General features: G+C 39.4%; 1 protein-coding gene across 1 annotated transcript in view; it reads left to right on the top strand.

Annotated features, from left to right (window-relative positions):
- The window catches only part of lhfpl4a (LHFPL tetraspan subfamily member 4a), a 62816-nt gene that overhangs the window by 37712 nt on the left and 3808 nt on the right, over positions 1-21296 (top strand). The window contains exons 2-3 of the mRNA XM_026262609.1: positions 13425-13661; positions 15959-15975. Of these exons, the coding sequence (XP_026118394.1) occupies positions 13425-13661; positions 15959-15975 (254 nt within the window). The remainder of the gene's footprint in view (positions 1-13424; positions 13662-15958; positions 15976-21296) is intronic.

The raw sequence follows: 21296 nt of genomic DNA, 5'->3' as shown, positions 1-21296 counted from the left end.
AAATGAACATCACATAACTAGCATTTCCAAAGTGTATATCGTTTATGTGCTCTCAAATAAACAAAATGATAAACTACATTATTAACATTATTGTGATGGTCACTGATACTAGTAGTACAGTAGAACGTTTAGTTCCTCTTCAGGAACTCTAGCTGTATTGTGAACGATTGGGGAATGCCTCCAGTGTGACGTCCCTGAATAATTGTGTAATCAGTCCAATGGAAGGGCAATACGTCAGAGGCAGGTGACGTCAGAGACCAGGAAGCATAAAAGCATGAGCGGCAAAGCCAGTAATCAGCCTTCTGTTTTCAGCAAGCGCTATGTGTGAGTCTTATTTAGTGTCGTTTGTCCACTGATAAACTCCATCTGTCAAAGCTTCAATCAAGAGAAGTTTTGGGCGAGAGCAGGCAGCGTTCAGGCTGTGTGTTTTCTCTGCCAGCAAAAAAAATGGGGCTGTAGGGACACACACAGCTTGTGTATTGTCTGCTTGAGAGTGAAGCGCGCAGTGTCAGCTTTTGAGGGAGTTGACGGCTGCGATGTGAGCACTTTGTTTCACTCTTAGAAGGCTCTCTTTCAGGAGGGAGCTGTCACTCGCGTTTCTCGCGGTGCCGCCCTGCTTTCGCCGAGGCAGAGCGGTGGTTGTGCTCGTGGGTTTTGATTTTGGATCTCAGCGCTGTGGTTTCTTCACCTTCTGAGACAGCTCACTGCTGCTGCATGCTCTCTCGCCAGCGGTTGCAGTCGCACTGCTGCTGAGGCATGGCGGTGACCGCGATAGCGGGAATCGCACATGATCTGGCGAACGGGTTGGAGACGGCTCTTCCTAACTCCACCTGTGTTCACTAGATCTAGAGCTCATTCTCGAGGCTTGGAAACCCGCACTGCGGTTTCTTTGTCCTCTGAGGCAGAGCTCGCTGCAGCATTCATCTTTTTCTGAGGAGATTGATGTTGTTTGTGTGACTGAGTAGCAAAAAAATAAAAAAAACGCACTGCCGAGGCAACGCGTGTATTACATAATTTCGTTTTTATGTGAGTTTTCTACACCAGACCGTGGTTGACTCATCTGGTTGTGGACTACATTTAATTCTCAGGAATAAAATTACATTTTTATCTGACTATGTGAAGTTAGATGTACAGGGGCTCTAGGGAAGTGGGAATAAACTTTTAATATAAATTAAAAAGTGAATATACATGTTGTGTTTTTGCATTTATTGTTGCATTTCCACAACACCCCGTATAAATACAAAGAGTTTTGGATTACGACGAACAGAATAAAAATAAATGGTCTTCTCCCTCAATGGCTGTAGTGTAGACGCTACCTCGGCATTACTCGCTGGTTTGAAAATGACACGGCAATATTATGCGAAGTATGGTTATGTAGATAGTCATGGAGTACCTTGATTTATATATTCAAATAATATATACATACATATATATGTGTGTGTGTGTGTGTGTGTGTGTATATATATATATATATATACATATATATATATATATATATGTGTGTGTGTGTGTGTGTCGTGTGTGTAACAAATTGTCACCAGTCTCTGAACGTCACCAAAAATATTCTGAACATTCCCTTGGCCCCTACGAAAATTTACTAAGGTTCTGCTACAGTAACTATAGTAAAACTATGGTGTTTTTATAATTACAGCTCACAGTAATTAATGTGCCAACAAATATTTTTACTACAATAAATCCATGGTTACTTTTTGCAAGGAAGGAACTATACAGGTTCTAAAGAACTTGCCCAAAAACACTTGTTACTTTCTGTTATTTGTTTTCTGAACTGCACTACTGAAAACCTCATTAATCCTCACAATCCTGTCACAACTAAACTAAGAATCCATTATGAGCAATGCATAGCAAATCATGTTATCATCAAATATGAGAAACCTTAAAGAATGATAGACTGATGTAAATGACTGAAACCTGTTGTCATGCATGTGTTTTCCATAGCTTTTTTATTAAAACATTATACAGTGCAAAGTTTAACTTTAAATTACATCAATTAATAATCAAAACCAGTTATTTCCCTTCAATGAACTTAACACACAAATGTGTTTCATGCCGCAAAAAAAAAAAAAAATATGAGAAACCTTAAAGAATGGTAGACTGATGTAAATGACTGAAACCTGTTGTCATGCACGTGTTTTCCATAGCTTTTTTATTAAAACATTATACAGTGCAAAGTTTAACTTTAAATTACATCAATTAATAATCAAAACCAGTTATTTCCCTTCAATGAACTTAACACACAAATGTGTTCCATGCCGCAAAAAAAAAAAAAAAAAAAAAAAAAAACAGTCCTTGGAACAAAATCCGGTGTAAACAAAAGCCCAGAAGATCACCACGCCGGTCTCTTCCCTGTACCCTGGTGGGTTAAACTTGAAAAGGGCTCTGCACTGCAAGCGTTCCCTGATGCTGTACATCCGTCTGAACTCGTTCCGGTCAGGAGACAGGAGGACAATTCTTCCAGTTGGCCACAACTTATAGTGTAAAGACAAAATACATGAAAGATAATAATAATAATACAAAAAAAGTTTAACAGCCTTCTACTACAAAATTCAATTGGAGAATGAGCATTAAACGGGGAAATCTTACTCTCTAGCCAGGCAAACTGTGCCGCTTTCCGAAAAACTTCGGAGCACAACCCTAAACCATCTGCAAACCAGAGAAAGTGTCAAATATGCAGAGTCACCCGCCGACAAAATAACTTCCCTGAGGATTTCCAGTGGAAGCTGTTGAATCAAAAACATACATAGGTTTATTTATATATGTATATAAAAGTTATTAAACATTATATAAACACTGAATACAGACAACCTTGCTTTAAACAAACTCTCATTAAAAACTCTATAGATTGTTGTCACAACTGCATACTCATTCTTTTATAATAACACTAATAAAATGTTAATATATACAGTACTGTGCAGAAGTATTAGTGTTAGTATTTTCACATTGAAAAAAAACTGTTTTAAGCCAATTATTTATATCTTTTGCTGTTGTGTGTCAGTAGGATATATTAGTTTACATTTCCACACATTCATTTTGCCATTAATTGTAATAATCCAGTGAGATATTTGTATATATTTGTATGCATGATCCACATGAAGATCTTTTACATTGAATATAAATATTTCTATCTTATATGGTGAACAAAATCCACATTAGATCGCAAACAGAAGTTATTTAAAAAACTTGCTGCTGTCTGAAAATGAATTAAGCTGAAATGTTTTTAAATGTCTTTGATGCTGATGTTAACTGATAGTTATATATTAAATAATCCACAGTATTGACCAATATAGTACTTGTACATAATACCAATTTCACATCTGAACAACTATGTAGCTGTAATAACTAAAATACCTCTGCATGTACACACATATGTAATTATTAGTTCTTAATGAATGTAATAACCTGCTTTGCTGGACTCTGCCTGAAGACATGGTGAATGGTGAAGTTCCTCCCCTCAGTGGTTGAGCTCTAAAAGAACAAATGTCAAGAGGTAGGTATATTGCTAGATATAGTACAGAGTAATGTTTCATGTAGCAACATTCAAACAGCTACATACATTTGCGGAGTAAAGCTGTCCAGGAGAACAGAACACCACCACCTCCTGATCATGTCATCCTGAAAAATAATAATAATAATAATATACACACAAAAATCATGCATGTCTGTTCAAATAACTTAACAAATGTGATGCCATACCTCTGTAAAATCGAACCTATGAACTAAAGCCATGTACAGAGTGTACTGTTACAATCCACAAAGAACAATAAAATGAGCAATTTATAACAATTATTAACAATAATTATTCAAATTGAACGTACCATGGATAAATAAATGATCGAACATCGCATTTCATATTATAAGATATTTACACAACCACTTTTACTCACCTCAAGCAATCAACGGAATAGCGTTATTACTCTGCTGCTGTAGTTGCCACCGTTCTGTTTGTTTCAACGCAAACTGCCCCCTGCTGGCACGGAGGAAAATGTCAAAGGTGTCGCCCCGCCTCGAAGTGTCGCCCCGCCCCATCGTCCAGACTGCACTCTGGGGTTACTCGGGCGGAGCAGTCCCAACCGTGTTCCAGCCCCTTGTGCTGGGGTTGTCACTTTTGTACTCAGCAGAAGCTAGAGTCAGAGTGGCACTCCCAGATCTAGTCTTCCTAGCAGACGACGTGGGTCTGAGGACTATCGTTTTTAGGAGATTTCAGCTACGAGAATCCTGATGCTGTGGCTCAGGACCTTGGAGAGCAGTGTACACCGCATTACAAGGTGCCCGTCTCTCCTCAGTGCCCTCAGGAGATCAATCTGCCAACCCTGCCGGTGTTCCAGGGCACAGCGATCTCCGGCGAGCGCTTCTCTCCTTTACCGCCCGGAAACGTAGTGGTGCTAAGAGGCTTGCGACCTCTTGGGAGGTTTCCAGAGCAGCTAGTTCGGCCGTCTCCTGCCAGTGCACCGCTTCAGGGAACCGAGCTAATTGCTCTGATGACACCAGAGATCAGTCTCCGGGTCCTACAGCCGGTACTTCACTGTTTCGAGGAAGGATGAGGTGTTGTGTCCTTTTTTAGATCTGTGCTTTTTGAACCGCTCAGTAAGTGGACTGAAGTTCAGAACGCTTGCACAGGCCAAGTGCGAGGACTGTTGCGTCACAATCTATTAAAAAGATGCACTCATCTCCATCCTTTTTCATCGGAAGTTCCTGAGGTTTGCTTTTGGGGGCAAAAGCCTACCAATTCGGATCTTTCACTGGCCTTGCACTCTCACCCCACACTTTCACAACTCACCCACATTGATGATTGGTTGATATTAGCTCAATCAGAGCAGATCATGGTTTGGCATTGAGGTGTCATTCTCGCTCACATGAAAGAGCAGGGATTAAGACTTAACGGCAAGAAAAGTGTGCTTTCTCCAGTACAGAGACCAACTTATCCGGGGCGTGTTGTGGCACGCATGTTACCTGCTCGGATAGAGTCGATCCTCACTGCAGTCGTGAGAGTGAGAGAAGGCTGGTCACTCACTGTCAAGCAGTCTCGGAGACTGCTGGGTCTGATGGCAGCTGCGTCCAACGTGAATACTATTGGCCTGCTGTACATGAGACCACTACAGTGGTGGCTCAAGACCAAAGGCTTCTACCAGAGGGGAAACCCAGTTTGCATGCTAAAGGTCATGCGCCGGTGCCTACGTGCCTTAGACATGCCTTATTTTTTAAATAAAGTAAGCAGCATCAACAAATATATTTTAGTGTAAACCTGGTCTAAACATACACAAATTTTTAATAAAGAGGTGAGAATATGCCTGGGTAATAATGTAATCTCCGGGTTATACTATTACAGGAATATTGCAGACATTAAATCAGATACTTTATTATCTTCTTGTAGAGTATGGTCTTGAAGTGGGCATACACACCATGAGGTATTCATTACTTGAAGTGCTCATATATTATATTTACATTCAATACAGGTTAATGATATCTAGACAAAATTGTATTTTTCATACATGTGTCTTTTTCACACACTATCCAATTACTAAAAACAACAACAACAAGAATTACAGACTTTTCACATAGCAGACATCCCAAGTCTCCCGGAAGTTCCGGGAGTCTCCCGCATATTGAAAGCGGCTCCCTGAGACCCGCAAATTAGTTAAAACCTCCCGGAATCTAGAACGAGCGAGCAAAAGCGCGCATGCGAAACAGATACTGTGTTTCAAACCGTGAAGCGCACGCACGGCAGAGAGGGAGAGGGAGCGAGAGACCTTGCTATGCTAAATGTGCGTGTGTGCGAAGCGCATGTAAGACAGAGAGCATCCTAATTGGCCTGTTTCTGCAACTCAACCAATCAATTGTCAGTGTGGGCGGGCTTTTATCTCTTTTATCTCTTTCTCTATCTTTTAGGGACCACAACATGTTAGGGAGGCTAAGCGCAGGGAAGGCTGCTCCAATATATCTCAATTCTCCCATTCTGAGAAGGTGACTACAGCTGAGATGGGGGGGGGGGGGTACCTCCCTGAAATGACTTTTTGTCGGATGTCTGACACAGCATGTCAAATTCATATGAGATCAGATGCTTACATGTTTTGGGTTAGTTTCATGTGGAAAGGTCTGTTCATTGTTCAGATATTTTTACAGATGGCTTCGTATTTAAATGTAACGTTATGATTTGGCAGGTTTACTGGGCCATGAATCAAAAATACCCCTATATAACAGTCTCACCACCTTGTTTATGTTAGACATGACGTGTAACTGTGGTAAGACATCTAGATGTATACTAGATTTATAAATGCAAAGGACATTGTTCCAAAAGTCCTGTTTCTTATAGGTGATAAATTACATTTTGAAAGCAGACACACCCATGTATGGGACATATTGGAATTAATGTTAAAACAAAAACGAACAAAAAAATCATCATGAATATCACTATAGTCCAGACATTTTAATTAGAGGTTTAGTCTACTTTAAGACTTAAGTGTAAATTCTGTGATTGTGTATTATCTTTCCTGTCTATCCATATCACTAATATGCGCCAGTGGGTCAAAGAGACAAAGATTAAGAAGTAGTTATCGATCTGTTCCTGTGCAGGCAGTCTTGCACTGATGTATTCATCTTTATGACATCAGATAGGAGTAGAAACAGTAGAACCTCCAGGAAAATTTCAATGGAGTGACCTGAAGGGGACAGTAAAAATCATAGAGAGGCACATTAACTCTACCTGCATTTAAATGATCCATTTCTACATGATCTATCCCATAAAAATTTTGCCACTGATGAAATTTTTCAGTTTAATTTAGTTATTAAAGTGCATTTATCGACATCAAGTTACATTAAATTTTAACATGCATAAAACAAATAATTTATAACATAATATATAAAGCAATTAAGATGTTCTCAGTGCATGACTTTGTAAACTAATTTAATTAAAGATTAATTAAAATAATGAATCTGGCACCACTTGCAACCTTTGCCATATTCAAAAAATAGTTGTCCGAGTTCCTAGTCACCAAAGTATTTCTGGATTCCTGCTCTGCAGTGCAAACCCATATTTTGGGAACAACCTGAGAATTCTATTGTATTTAGACGCATTTAAGCACATTTTTCTAACATTGGTAGGACTAGGATTGTATGAGCCCCAGTGCAAAAGCACTACCACCCCCACAGCTTACAAAAATAAATCTTTGTATGAACACTTTAATTTTGTGTTTACAATCTTGAAAGTGTCTTTGCTGTCTCTTCTTAAATTATCTTTCAATCAATTCCACACAACCATAGGGCTCATAAAGCATTTTTTTGGGGGGGATACAGTGAAGAAAACATTTATTTTGTTCCCCTGCTGATTTTGTAAGATACCTACTTTGTAAGATGCCTACTTACAAAGAAATGAAGGGTCTGTATAACTATCATGGTAAGTAAATTTTTTTAACGTATAGAGACATTATAAAAACACATTATATAAAGGTTAGAAATTGATTTGTATTTCAGTGAGTAGTATTTAATCCCCTATTTACCAGCAATAATTCTGTCTCCCACAGATTGATTATTTCAATATGGACCACTTCCGAGCATATTTGAGCATATGAGCATATTTATGACAATTATAATGGCATACATTTAGGGTTGGTGGTATGGTTATGTTCTGGGCAACACTCCACACGCCTGTCCATGCAGCCATGCTTGGACAGAGCGGGGAGAGCAGCAAGACAAACCGCCCCCCTAGGGTACAGAACAGAACCATTATAAGCATATATAATTACAATTCACAATTACATGAGTTGTAAACAGAATGTGATAGAGACTGCTTCCAATGAAGAGACTGTAAAGAAAGAACAAAGTTAGATCGGATTACAGGTCCAGTTGGTGGAGTTGGGGTTGGAGGAGGGAGTTAATTGCAAGCAGCGATGCGATTGAAGAGACACTGAAGAATGGGAATTTAAATAGACCGCAGGGGATAGGTGTCAAGACTGGATTGGTGCACGTCAGGAACGGCTGACCATGGGCAAGACCAAAGAGCTGTCAAAGGATGTCAGAGACAAGATTGTAGATCTGCACAAGGCTGGAATGGGCTATAAGACCATCTGCAAGAAGCTTGGTGAGAAGGAGACAACTGTTGGTGCGATTATTCGGAAATGGAAGAAATACAAAATAACCATCAATCGGCCTTGGTCTGGAGCTCCATGCAAGATATTGCCTCATGAGGTAATGATGATCATGAAAAAGCTGAGGGATCAGCCCAGAACTACACGTGAGGAGCTTGTTAATGATCTTAAGACAGTTGGGACCACAGTCACCAAGCAAAACATTATGCCACAATGGACTGAAATCCTGCAGTGCCAGCATGGTCCCACTCCTTAAGAAGGCACATGTACAGGCCCATTTAAAGTTTGCCAAAACAACATCTAAATGAATCAGAGAAGGCTTGGGAGAAAGTGCTGTGGTCAGATGAGACCAAAATTTTGCTCTTTAGCATTAACTTAACTCAAATCTCTGTGTTTGGAGAGAGAGAAATGCTGACTATTGGTGCTTTTCCACTGCGTGGTACGACTCAGCTTGCTTTGGGGCTGTTTTTTTTTTTTTTTTTTTTTTTTGCTAAGGGTACAAGATGACTTTACTGCATTGAGGTGAAATCTTGAACTAGAACCTCCTTCTCTCAGCCAGAACACTGAAGATGGTTCATAGATGGGTCTTCCAGCATGACAATGACCCCGAAACATACCGCCAAGGCAACAAAGGAGTGGCTCAAGAAGAAGCACATTAAGATCATGGAGTGGCCTAGCCAGTCTCCAGACCTCAGTCTTATAGAAAATCTGTGGAAGGAGCTGAAACTTTGAGGTGTCAAACGGCAGCCAAGAGACCTTAAGGTTTTAGAGAGGATCCATAAAGAAGAGTGGAACAAAATCCCTCCTGAGATGTGTGCAAATCTTATCTCTGTGCTTGCCAACAAAGGTTTCTGCAACAAGTAGGTACTAAGTCACGTTTTGCTTAGGGATCAAATACTTAATTCACTAACAAAATGCAAATCAATTTCTAACTTTTGTATGTGTTTTTTTTTTTTTTGGATTTTGGGGCTAGTATTCAGTCTCTATATGTTAAAATAAATCTACCATAAAAAATATAGACCCTACATTGCTTTGTAAGTGGCCAAACGTACAAAATCAGCAATGGAATGAATAAATATTTTCCCAACTGTAAATTCATTCTACCATGAATTCAGTTTTACCATGAAGCCCTAGCACTTTGTGTTCTGCATTGCAATGCTGTGAAATTCTTTTGTGTGAAGAACAGGCCCACAATTTAAGCGATTATTAATAGAAAGTCTTCCTCTCTGCTCTGCCTGTTCAGTTTAAAATACACCCCAAAATTTTCCATTCATGTGGAAATGCATCACACTCATCACCATAAGGAGAAAGGAAGAGAAAATGCATAATTGGTCCTCATCTGCATTGTTGTAGTGCCAAATTAGAATATATATATCTCATAGGTTCATAGGTGAATTAGGTGGAATGAGTAACTGCCTAGTGTCAAGGTTTGGGTAGAGGGATGAGGCGAGGACTCAATGATGCAGAGAGAAGGGCTCTTTAATAGTAATAAAAATAAAACAAACAAACTACCCCGTGGGGGAAAACAGACAAACTTGACTGGCAGGGCAAGGCAAGGCACAATATACACAGACAAATATTAGATGACGAACTAGCAACCAGACTGCAAACACAAGGACAATAAATAGGGAGCTAATGAGGAGGGTAACGAGGGAACACATGTGGGGAAAATTACATCAATAATCAGGTAACAAGATGGGTGGGGTCAAGACAATTGACGAGAGCACATGAAACCGACACGAAACCGAAACTCAGCAAAGACATGAGTGCCGGGATCCGAACACCACGCTCCAACATGAAACAGGACACGCAGACAAGAGCGCACGGCTCAAGCAGTCTCGAAGCCGCGCACTCACATGAAAACAATGACATGAGGAGAGTATCAGGGCTCTGTCACAAAACCATGAATACCACTAGACTGAAGTGACAGAACCCTGACACTAGCCCCCCTCAAAAGGGACGCCACCTGGCGTCCCTAACGAGGAACACCCAAAAACAAGACGGGAACAAGACAGCACAGGCATGGCAACACAAAACCGGTACACAACAGAACACACGACATGGAAATCAAAATACAGACAAAATAGGGGAGGGAGGGAAGGGAGCCCAGTCAAGCAACAGGAAAACCCAAGCAGTTATTAAAAGAGACCAGGGAGGGGCAGGAGGGTTGAACCAAGGAGACTCAGGCAGTCCAGGAGTCCCAGCAGTGGTCCAGGGTGGAGCCGGAGAGATGAGCCAGCGAGGGTCTGGCCTAACAGAAACCCCGACAGACCACCAGGGCGGTGCCGGAGGGACAGACCAGCGAGGCTCCGGCCTAACAGGAAACCCAGCAGACCACCAGGGTGGAGCCGGAGGGACAGACCAGCGAGGCTCCGGCCTAACAGGAACCCCGGCAGACCACCAGTGCGGAGCCGGAGGGACGGACCAGCGAGGATCCAGCCTAACAGGAACCCCGGAAGACCAGCAGGGTGGAACCAGACGGTGAGACCAGGAGGCCTCCAGCCAAACAGGGACCCCGACAGATAGGAAGGGCAGAGCCGGCATGGCACTCATCAAGGGCAGAGCCGGCATCAGGGCAGGGAGCTTAGACAGAGCCGGCATCAGGGCAGGGAGCTTGGGCGGCGCCGGCAGGGCAGGGAGCTTGGGCATGACTGGAATGGCCTCCAGGCCAGCAGTGGGCTCCTGAATGGCCTCCAGGCCATGTGGGATGGAGGAAGCCTTTCTCCTTCTCCTCCGTCTCCGAGAGTGGGGCGCTGCAGCCTCATCAGGCTCCTCTGGGGGCACTGCAGCCTCATCAGGCTCCTCTGGCAGTGGCGGAGTAGAGCCATTCCTCTTCTTACCCCTCTTCCGTCTACGAGAGTGAGGTGCTGCAGTCTCTTCGGCCACCTCTAGGGGTTCTGCAGTGTCGCAAGTCGCCTCAGGGGGTACTGCAGCTCCTTCATCCACCACAGGTGGATCTGCAGCTTAAACATGCACCACAGGCAGCACTGCAGCCTCCTTAGCTGGGGAACGTGCCACAAACTCCACAAATTCCCCAAACGACAGGTGGTCCAGCCCCCTCATTCTCCACCAGCTGAGAGGCTCATCAAGGGCATAATTGAAGAGGTCCTTGAGGGCCGCATCATTAAACTCCAATCCCTCTGCAGTACCACTGAACTCCAGGGCAAAATCCCTCACACCAGTCCCTTGTTGATGAAGAGAGATCAAAATCTTAAACTGGAGCATATGCTGGTAGTGGGGGCTGGAGAGGGTGGAGGCTGGTGGACGGTGCAATCCCTTCTTCCGCTGAGTCCTCATACTGGCTAGTTCGTTCTGTCAAGGTGTGGGTAGAGGGATGAGGCGAGGACTCAATGATGCAGAGAGAAGGCCTCTTTAATCGTAATAAAAATAAAACAAACAAACAAAAACTACCCCGTGGGGGAAAACAGACAAACTTGACTGGCAGGGCAAGGCACAATATACACAGACGAATATTAGACGACGAACTAGCAACCAGACTGCAAACACATGGACAATAAATAGGGAGCTAATGAGGAGGGTAACGAGGGAACCCATGCGGGGAAAATTACATCAATAATCAGGTAACAAGATGGGTGGGGTCAAGACAATTGACGAGAGCACATGGCACATAGGAACAAAGACAAAAGCCATGTGCTCACAAAAAACAAAAACAAGCACATGGCCAGCAAACCAATCGCAAGCCATGTGCTTGAATTGGACACAAACACACAGCTAATGAGCAAGCTCATAAACTGCGTGTTCACACCAGACAGCACGCAGCCAGTAAAAACTAAGCTGCGTGCGACAGCACAAGACAAAATATAACAAGTAAGCACACAGCCGATAACTCGAGCTGTGTGCAACAATACAAGACAACACAATAAAACAGAACATGGAACGCGAGTGTTCGGTCCCCGACACGAAACCGAAACTCAGCAAGACATGAGTGCCGGGATCCGAACACCACGCTCCAACATGAAACAGGACACGCAGACAAGAGCGCACGGCTCGAGCAGTCTCGAAGCCGCGCGCTCACATGAAAACAATGACATGAGGAGAGTATCAGGGCTCTGTCACAAAACCATGAATACCACTAGACTGAAGTGACAGAACCCTGACACCTAGGTAACTTATTTTTGTTGTTTTTTTCATGGGCTTCGTTTCATTTTTATTTTTGATATATGTTTTAATGTTATTTGTAAAAAGTTTGATGTTTTTTACTAAAAATAACAGAACAATGTAGTACAAAAACATATGGTATGTATATAATTATGTATATTTTTACGATTAAGTTATTACAGACTTTTTTATTTGTAAAAAAATTAATATTATTAGCTCATATATATATGAAATATTCTCATTTTTAAGTGACTTTGGAAAAAGGTTAATGTATGAATATAAATGATGTCCTTTTTTTTCGTCATGCAAATATGTTACAAAGGAGGGCATGACCAAAAAAACACTGGTTGCGTGATCTACAGGCAGTACACTGGATTGCACTTGTTGTCTAGAAATCTAATTCCCCCCAAAATTAAAAATAAATAAATAAATAAATCTTGCATTTTTTATTTTAATTTTTTCTAATCTATAACCTTGGATTTATAATGTAAATATATTCCAAATTGTTACTATAACTTACAGTACGTGACCCTTTATAAATGAGAAAAGCCTTGATGAAATTTTGCACATCTCTTTTTAGGTTGTTTCTTACAGGTATAACATTAATGCATCCTTCCTAATTATTTAGGAAGGTTTTGAAGTGGACCTTTTGTCGTGTTAGTCATTTTCAACCTTGTTCTGCTCTTTTTGGGACTAAAAAAGATTGTCAGCAAAAAACAAAAACTAATATTTTTATATAGACTTGCTGTTTATGTCCTTTGTTTTTCTCACTCTCCATCTAGCAGATGCAGTTATGCTAGAACATTGTAACACTTTATATCGCAGTTCCTGTGTGGTGTACTGTTATTAATTAGTAGTAATACTAAGTATGAAGTACAAGTAGCTGCAAAAAAAATAATAACACAGTAAAAATGTAAACATGTAACACAATGGCACAGTATTTGCTAAGTTACTTATTACTCACTGCTGTGTAGATGTACAGCAACATGAGCACTGTAAAATAAAAGGTGACCAACTTTTCTATATGGTACTGTTTAGATTTATGGTTAAATTATTAATTTGTCTTAATTCATATGTGACTATTGTTTGTATACTTTACACATGAACTCTAACCACTGTATATATATATATATATATATATATATTACTTTTTTTTTTTTTTTATACAGTCCTTTGTCTCAGTCTCTCAACTTTGTCTCTTGGCAGCTGTGTGCCTGGTGCTGGGCTGTTTGATTTTCCCAGATGGCTGGGATGCAGAGGTAATCCGGGATATGTGCGGAGAGGAGACAGGAAAATACACACTGGGAAACTGTTCAGTGCGCTGGGCTTACATACTGGCCATCATCGGAATCCTAGATGCTCTCATTCTGTCCTTTCTTGCTTTTGTCCTTGGAAACCGCCAGAACGACTTTATGCATGATGAAATCAAAGCTGAAAATAAAGGTGAGAGGTGGCCTACAGTTTTTTTAATCAATTAATTAACTGGTTATTGTTTGATGTGACAAAACAGTCGCATGTTGCTGGGGATTTTTTTGGGGATGCCATCATTTTGTTAGCTTTGTTTTGGTGACTGATATGATGAGTAAGTAAGCTTGAGTGACTGGGGATATTTACACTTGGCCATCATATCTAATTTGTCATGAAAAGTCCAAGTGTAAATGTCTTCCAAGACACATTCAAGATGAACTGCAATCAAATCTTCTGGATGTATTTCAGATGCTACTCTTTCAAATGGAAAAGCATCTGCTTGTTCATGCAACATATGCAAGTTTATTCCTTCCAACTGGGAGTATGTCGGCATATGGAAGATTGGTAGCCCTATAATCCACACGAGTAAGCAATGATGGGTGAGACAGATGTAGCAACTGCAAAACTCAAATTAACTGCCATATGGACAGAAGAGAGTGTTATTACTACAATGGAAATTAACTATTTTTAGGTAAATTAGCACAGAAAGAAATACGTTTATGTAGCTAAACATCAATGGAAAAGGCTCTATCAAAAATGCATGAAGTGGCCAGGTGTAAATACCACTCTGTACATACAGACATATACAGTATGCTCATAAATATTTGATATCTTAAATCCAACTTTTTGACAGCATTTTCACATGTTGTCATCCTGTCAATGCTTTTACAACAATCAATAATTGGCAAAAGTAAAAACAGAGAAAATCTGAAGAAGAAAAAAACACCCCCAACTCCTTTATAGCATCCCAAATCAACTGGGGAAGTTGTCATGGTTACATGTCAGATTCCAGAAAGATAAGACGATCTGCTGCTTTCTCCCCAGCAGCTTGGCACTCCGCAGCTGTCATGGCACATACATGTTCTCCATCAACCTTGCTTTCTGCTAATTAATTTGGAAAGAAGGTACATAAGCGATGACGACAGGAAGAAGACAAATGTGTGAATTTGTGTGCACAGCATCTGTGATGGGGCATAGGTTCTGAAAAAATCAATACAAACCTTGTGGGAGGTTACTAAACCTCCCCCACTTTCCATGTGTTCTCTATGCCTTAAATCCATTCTACTATACTCCACCATCTTATTTGACCCCCCAAATTTAAATTGACTCCCCCAGATTATTTGTCATGTTCCACTATATGTATTCTGTTGATCTAATGTCAGAAAAGACTCTTCTTGGGCTTTTAATATGCACACTTATATAAGGTGTATTAAAGTGAGATCCTCCTGTGAACATAGCATTAACATCATGACAAGAGTATAACATGCCCATGGTGCAGGACACAGAATCTTACCAGTATAGCAAGTGGAAATAAGATTAACACTGTATGTTAATTGTTAATGTTATGTTAATTGTATGTTAACAATTGGATATTACAAATATTAGCCTTCAGCTTTCAAAGCAAGTAACTGTGTGTCATTGGCAATTCAGTATATACAGGAATGTCAGTGTATTTATTTTAATTTTTTAAAATGGCAGTGTATTTTATTTATTTATATATATATTTTTCACAATGGAGAGCAGTCTATTGATGTGTGATAGAGATGTGGACTACGCACCTGAGAGCTGTGTTGCTTGATGTAATCTATGGTTGTCCACCACTGATCATATGAGGATAATTCTTATAGTGAAATATAAGACATTTTTGAGGGAGTGTGCTGACTATATGGAGCCAGAATATATGCAATGGATTAATCTGAAATGGAGCAAGCAAATACAAAATGGAATGGATTGACAAACAAACTTCCATTTTCCATGAATGGAAACTTTGCATCAAATTTTGTGGAACTCCATCAAATATTGTCTTGGCTCAATTTAACTATTGTAGGTCTGCTTTGATGGGCTCGGTAAAATGTTCCATTAAAAAAAAAAAAAAACTGTATCGCTGATATACTAAAGGCGAGTGCTGGAGTTTCTAAACTCAGAGCAAAACCACCAGCACTTGCATACAATTAATCAATATAATATAAGGACAATACAAAAGATATTGACAGTTATTTGGACTGCATATGATAATGAATAAACAGGATGGTTGATGGCACAGTTAACATGACCAGAATGAGGAGCAGAACAGGAAAGTCAAGAACACAGAAACTAGTGCTTGAAAAAAGCAATGACTACAAGCACTGATACATTGATATAGATTTCCACTGTCTTTGTGTTCTTCTTTTAAACGCTTTTGGGGGAAATCCAGTATTAAAATTGGCAAACAATGCAAACTCTTTACACAGCACACACCTTACTAAACAATCACTTCTATTCTGTCTTCACAGATTTGGCAGTATCCAGGGTAAGTTGTTCAGCTGCTGTGACTTTTGTGCTTGTGTGGTCATGTAAAGTTGTTGTGGCACAGACTATAGTCTTGTAATATCTCCCTGACTATATGTATTTTCTGTTGTCATGGTTAGCAATTAGCTTACTTTATAGAAGTTCAGTTTTGCAGACATATAATTATTTATACATTTCATTCATGGATAGACATTAAAAACACAAAGAATTTATTATTCAAAGCAGGTAAAAAACTGCATGAAAATAGAGCATGTGTCAAAAAGCTATGTTGGCAAGCATGGAAGCAAATATATGGCCTACAATGTATTACAAAACATTTTAAACTGAACTCTGATATAAGAACACGTTTTCCATGCTAATCAAAGTTGGGTGTTTCTTTACAATAAATCTGGAGAAAGAGGCATTAAAAACAGCACGCAGTTAACAACTCTATATTATGCATAGTTTGATTGTTGGTGTATGCAGTCAGATGTGTATGAACAGTTGTAGTGTTATCAGAATGTTATGAACAGCAGTTTACCTCCACAGCAACTTCTACATTTAGGGTCATCTCTTTCCTGTAGATGGAACTCTTAATATTGAGTACAGTTTAAATTCACTGTTTTTATTACTCCCTAAAAACTATGTATGCAATCATAGCATGTAACTCTAATCTGATATTACCAAGGGGCTTCACACTTGGAATATTTTCTGATCCTGTCAGCTATAATGCTAATGAAGTAATGGTGTTTAACACTCCCTTGTCGTGTCCTTTTGTGTGTAATTTCCTTGGCAGTGTTGCAACTATCTGCAGTTCAGGTAGAGTAGTCACAGTTTGGCCCACAACCAAGCCCTTTCACATTGTTTTACATTCACATTCAATCCAACTCTGTTACTAGAAGGATCTGAAAAAAAGGTCTGATTAGTGGTGTAGTCATAAAATAATTACTATCATCCAATCCCTTTAAGTCAACATTTAATACTAAGGATTGTAAAGATAAAAAAAAAAAAAAAAAAACATTCACATAATATTCAGTGTTTAATTTCACTTGTTTTTTAATTGAAAATACATATCATTGTCACTGAAAAGAAAACTACTGGCCATGTACACACTACTCTTGAGAATAAGTGCTTTTATCCACTTCTGTACAAAAAATCAAATAGTGACAACAGTATTTACAGAAAATCTGCAGAGTGTGTATGAAGCCAAGTTTGTCAGTTGTTTCTCTTCTTCAAATATAGTCTACTGCATTCAATGAATCCTGTTAACTTCCCAAAAATTTCGGGATAATTTTTTATTTTGGGTGGAATTTTTCCCCCCACCATGTTACACTCATGGTTTTCCCAGTCCAAAATGACTGGCCTAAAAAAAGCTAATAAATCGCACATTATTCTGGACTATCACCAAATTTTTTATTAAATATTTTTACTTGCTTTCATTCAGTTAGTACAGTTTTTGTAATTCTTTTTGTAACTAATTATCCATAAGCTTCTTTGATATTGGCTTATGCACTTCAGTTTGTTAGTGAAATAACCATTATCTGTGGGTAATTTGTTCATGTTAAAATATTCCCTGTTTAAAGCTGCAGTAGTTAACTTTTGTAAAAATGCATTTTTTACATATTTGTTAAACCTGTTATGTCCTGACAGTAGAATATGAGACAGATAATCTTTGAAAAAATCAAGCTCCTCTGGCTCCTCCCAGTGGTCCTATTGCCATTTGCAGAAACACACCACTCCCGGTAAGAAACAACCAATCAGAGCTGCGGTCCGTAATTTTTTTTTGTGTCCAAAATGTGCAAAATGTATATATTAAGCGAGTACACCATGAATCCATTTTCCAAACCATGTTTTTAGCCTGTCCTGAATCACTTGAGAGACCTATAATAAGTGTATATATTCAGACTATTTTAGATTGCTTCAGCATGCAAGCAGTTCTGTTTATTAACCGCTAGAATGTCAAAAGTTACGGACTGCAGCTTTAACCAGGAAGTTTGTTATGAAATTTTGACAGATTGATTACTACCAAACAAGAATGACCCAGATGTTTTTGAAAGAGCTGCATGGTGCATACAAATTCAGCTGAATGTCTACTGAAATTTGATTTAATCACACATTTTGACTTGTCTTGACTATGTCCACTGTAGTTTTAATATAAAACATACACAAATATTTGCCAGGTTGGTAGTAACTGCTAATTATATATGAATGTAATAAACACTACAGAGTAAGACATCCTTGATATATATAAAATAAGTGCAGTTTCTGTCCTGTCATCGGTCAACCCCACCTCGTGTGAATTTTTAAGTATGTTAGAATGTGCAATTATATATGAATTTGCATGATCTTGTTTTTGGAGGGAAAAACGTCATCATGAATGTTTTCTCCTAAACCTATTAGGGAGCAGATTGCACAAAAATATTTAAATGAGATGACAATACTTTCATACAAATTTGCAACCAGTTCACCAAATTGTAAAATACTTACAATTTCTGAAAATTATACCCCAGAGAATGGAAAGCAGTGGGTTCATTTGGACCATATAACAGACTAAAGCTAAAGTTGAGATGATCTGGCCCACAGACATAATAAAGCCATTTTAAAGAAAGTTTGTAATATCTGCACCTGGCTTTTCATGCACGAATGCTGTTTAGAAACTGATCCTGAGTGAAATTTTTAGTTTAAGAAATGTGACCTCTGGTAATCCTAGATATACTTAATTTAAGAAAGGTGTATTATAAGGGTTGCAGGTTTAACACATTGCCATAGAGTAAAAACTGTAATATGCATTGTATATGCCAAATTATTGTGTGATCCATCTTTACATTAATGTAAATTGCATTCACTCCCAAAACCCACAATGATTTATTATGACTTGTGTGTGTAATCTTATTTGTTAAATTGGCTGATTCTTCCACATGAATCACAGAAAGTGCTATTATTTAAACAGCAAACAAGACAGTGAACCTCCATAGAGGCCCAGTCCAATGAATGTCTGTTTTTTTTTTTTTTTTTTTTTTTTTTTTTTTTGTGGCATACTTTGATGTAATCATAACATATTTGTCATGTACTAAAAACAACAACAATTACTACTTGACAGTACTTTCAGAATAGAAAAAGGTTATAGCATTCAATAGGGAAGTGGTTCTCAAATACAGTTTCGGGGGTACGTGCTTAAGCACAGATTTGATCTTAGAGCGTCTGTACAAAATCCACACAAACATTCAGATTTATAAAAATTATCTTTGGATCTTTGGAAATTATCTAGTGAAAAAGTGCTTAGTGTCACGTCAGGGTCTAAGGAGACATACACAGTTTTCGTTGTTCTAGTTCTGTAGGTATTTGTACATTTAAACAATTCTTGCAGCTCACCATTCTCAAGGAAAGGATTCATACTCTGTTATGTTGATGACATTAATTAGGGGCAATTCACAATGCAAAGATCTGAAACCATTCAGCTCCACACAATTTCAAGATCATCTGCGATTTATAAATTACACACCTGAAATATGGGCATATGTATGATTATGTGCGTACAATTGTTCTTTGAATCACACCTACACACATAAGTAAATTACTGTAAAATCAAATGTAGGAGAGATTCTACACAACTTTTAAAAAATGAGGCCCATGGTGTCCCACCAAACTGCACATTTTATATGTCACTTGTCAGTTCAGTTCTTCACTACATTAAGAAGTCTAGGGGGTGGAGGATTATTGTGTCTCATGCATTTATTTTTCCACATGGACTCCCAGCCTTCCAGTCAATATATCATTTGTGGAATCACTGATATCTGTCTTGTTTAATATGTCTTGGCATTCTTCCTCATTTACCTGTTGAATGCTTTGTAGTAATATTTTGTTGGTTCCTGAATTCTTCTGTTCTTTGACTATGTTTTTCCTTTGCCGACTTCATGTTTATTTGCCTGTATTGCTGCCTAACAGAGACCCATTGCCAGCTCTGTTTATCTGCCAGGGACTTTCTGTTAGCTTTTTTCTGGATAATTTTCCATTAGAGCCTAGTGATTCCTCATTCAAACATGCCATTACAATCTAGTCAGCATGGAGTCATCTGAAGGTGATCAGCTCTGGGTCAGCAAGGCGTACTTTTTTGTGTGGAAAAAACACAAGTATCAGCTTTCCCAAATCCAGCCCTAAAACTTGGTATAAACCCTGTCTTCTCTGAAGCCCTGTCTTCTTTCTCATTAGATCTTGAACCCCCCACATATGCAGCTGCAGCTGTTTCTTCTCCCAGTGTTTGCATCTTCCAACTTTCCAACCCTCCAACTTATATATCCAATAAAGCAAAGATCACTAACGTCATTATCCATGTTACTGCTGGGGAGTGGCTGTGTGAGAAATCTGCACCCCATTTCTGTCAGCTTTTTGCTGAATTCTCCAGGGAGATGAAAAGGTATTATCATTCAGTCTACAGCAGGGAAGCACATCTACTTTTTCACCTTCACCAGGGGAGTTGAATATGAGCTTATACCATATTGGACTTAAGTCTGCATGGACGGTTGTTGGAAATAAAGGATGAGATCCAACACTGTAATTGACTTGTGATTTGTATTCTGGTAAGCTGAGTCTTTATTTAGCAGCATGTCCAGTAAAAGCTGATGCTTGTCAGTAGCTGCAGTTCTATTGCTGTGAGCAATACTGCTTTCTACTCATCAGCTCATTAGTAGCAAGACCTGAATTGGTTGTGTCTGATAATGGAGGAATACAAAATATGTAATAATGCTGGGGTCCTCCAGGGCCAGTTTAAAAACACCTGTCCTAGGCAACCACTCCAGGGAATGCTTTCCGTTCCTGTAACCACTGAAAGTAAATTTCTGGTTGCCTCTTTATCTATGCCAGAGTGTAGAGTCATGAAAAAAAAAAAAAAAAAAAAAAAAAACAATCCAGGGTGTGTCTCATCCTTCTGCAACCATCCTGTCTGGAAGATTCTAGTGAGTCTAATTCTGCTTTGGATGTCTTTAATTAGGGTTAGAGCTAAACTGCAAAACAGTGGCCCTTGTATATCAGTGTGGTGCTGCTCTTGGGATTTATCATCCAGCCTGAATGTTCAGATGGATTCAACAAATAATTGGGTTTGTCAAAGTCTTACCAAGGATTGTCTTGAACTACAGTCAGGTGCCATACAAATTCACTTTCCAGATACCAATGTCCAGTTTATCGCAAGCAGTCCTCTTTCAGGTGAATCTCCGTCTCTCCACAGCATAGAGAAACTGTGACATATGAAATCAGAAACTGTTGGCTAAGTTGACTTTGGCATGAATTACGACCAGATGGAGCAATCAGTGTGAATTACTGCAGAAGCCTAGAATACATCCAAGAAGT

Source organism: Carassius auratus, chromosome 6 (assembly GCF_003368295.1).
Source record: "Carassius auratus strain Wakin chromosome 6, ASM336829v1, whole genome shotgun sequence".
Taxonomy (NCBI): domain Eukaryota; kingdom Metazoa; phylum Chordata; class Actinopteri; order Cypriniformes; family Cyprinidae; genus Carassius; species Carassius auratus.
Note: the sequence above shows the minus strand (reverse complement) of the source record. Positions and strands in the feature narration are given on the sequence as shown.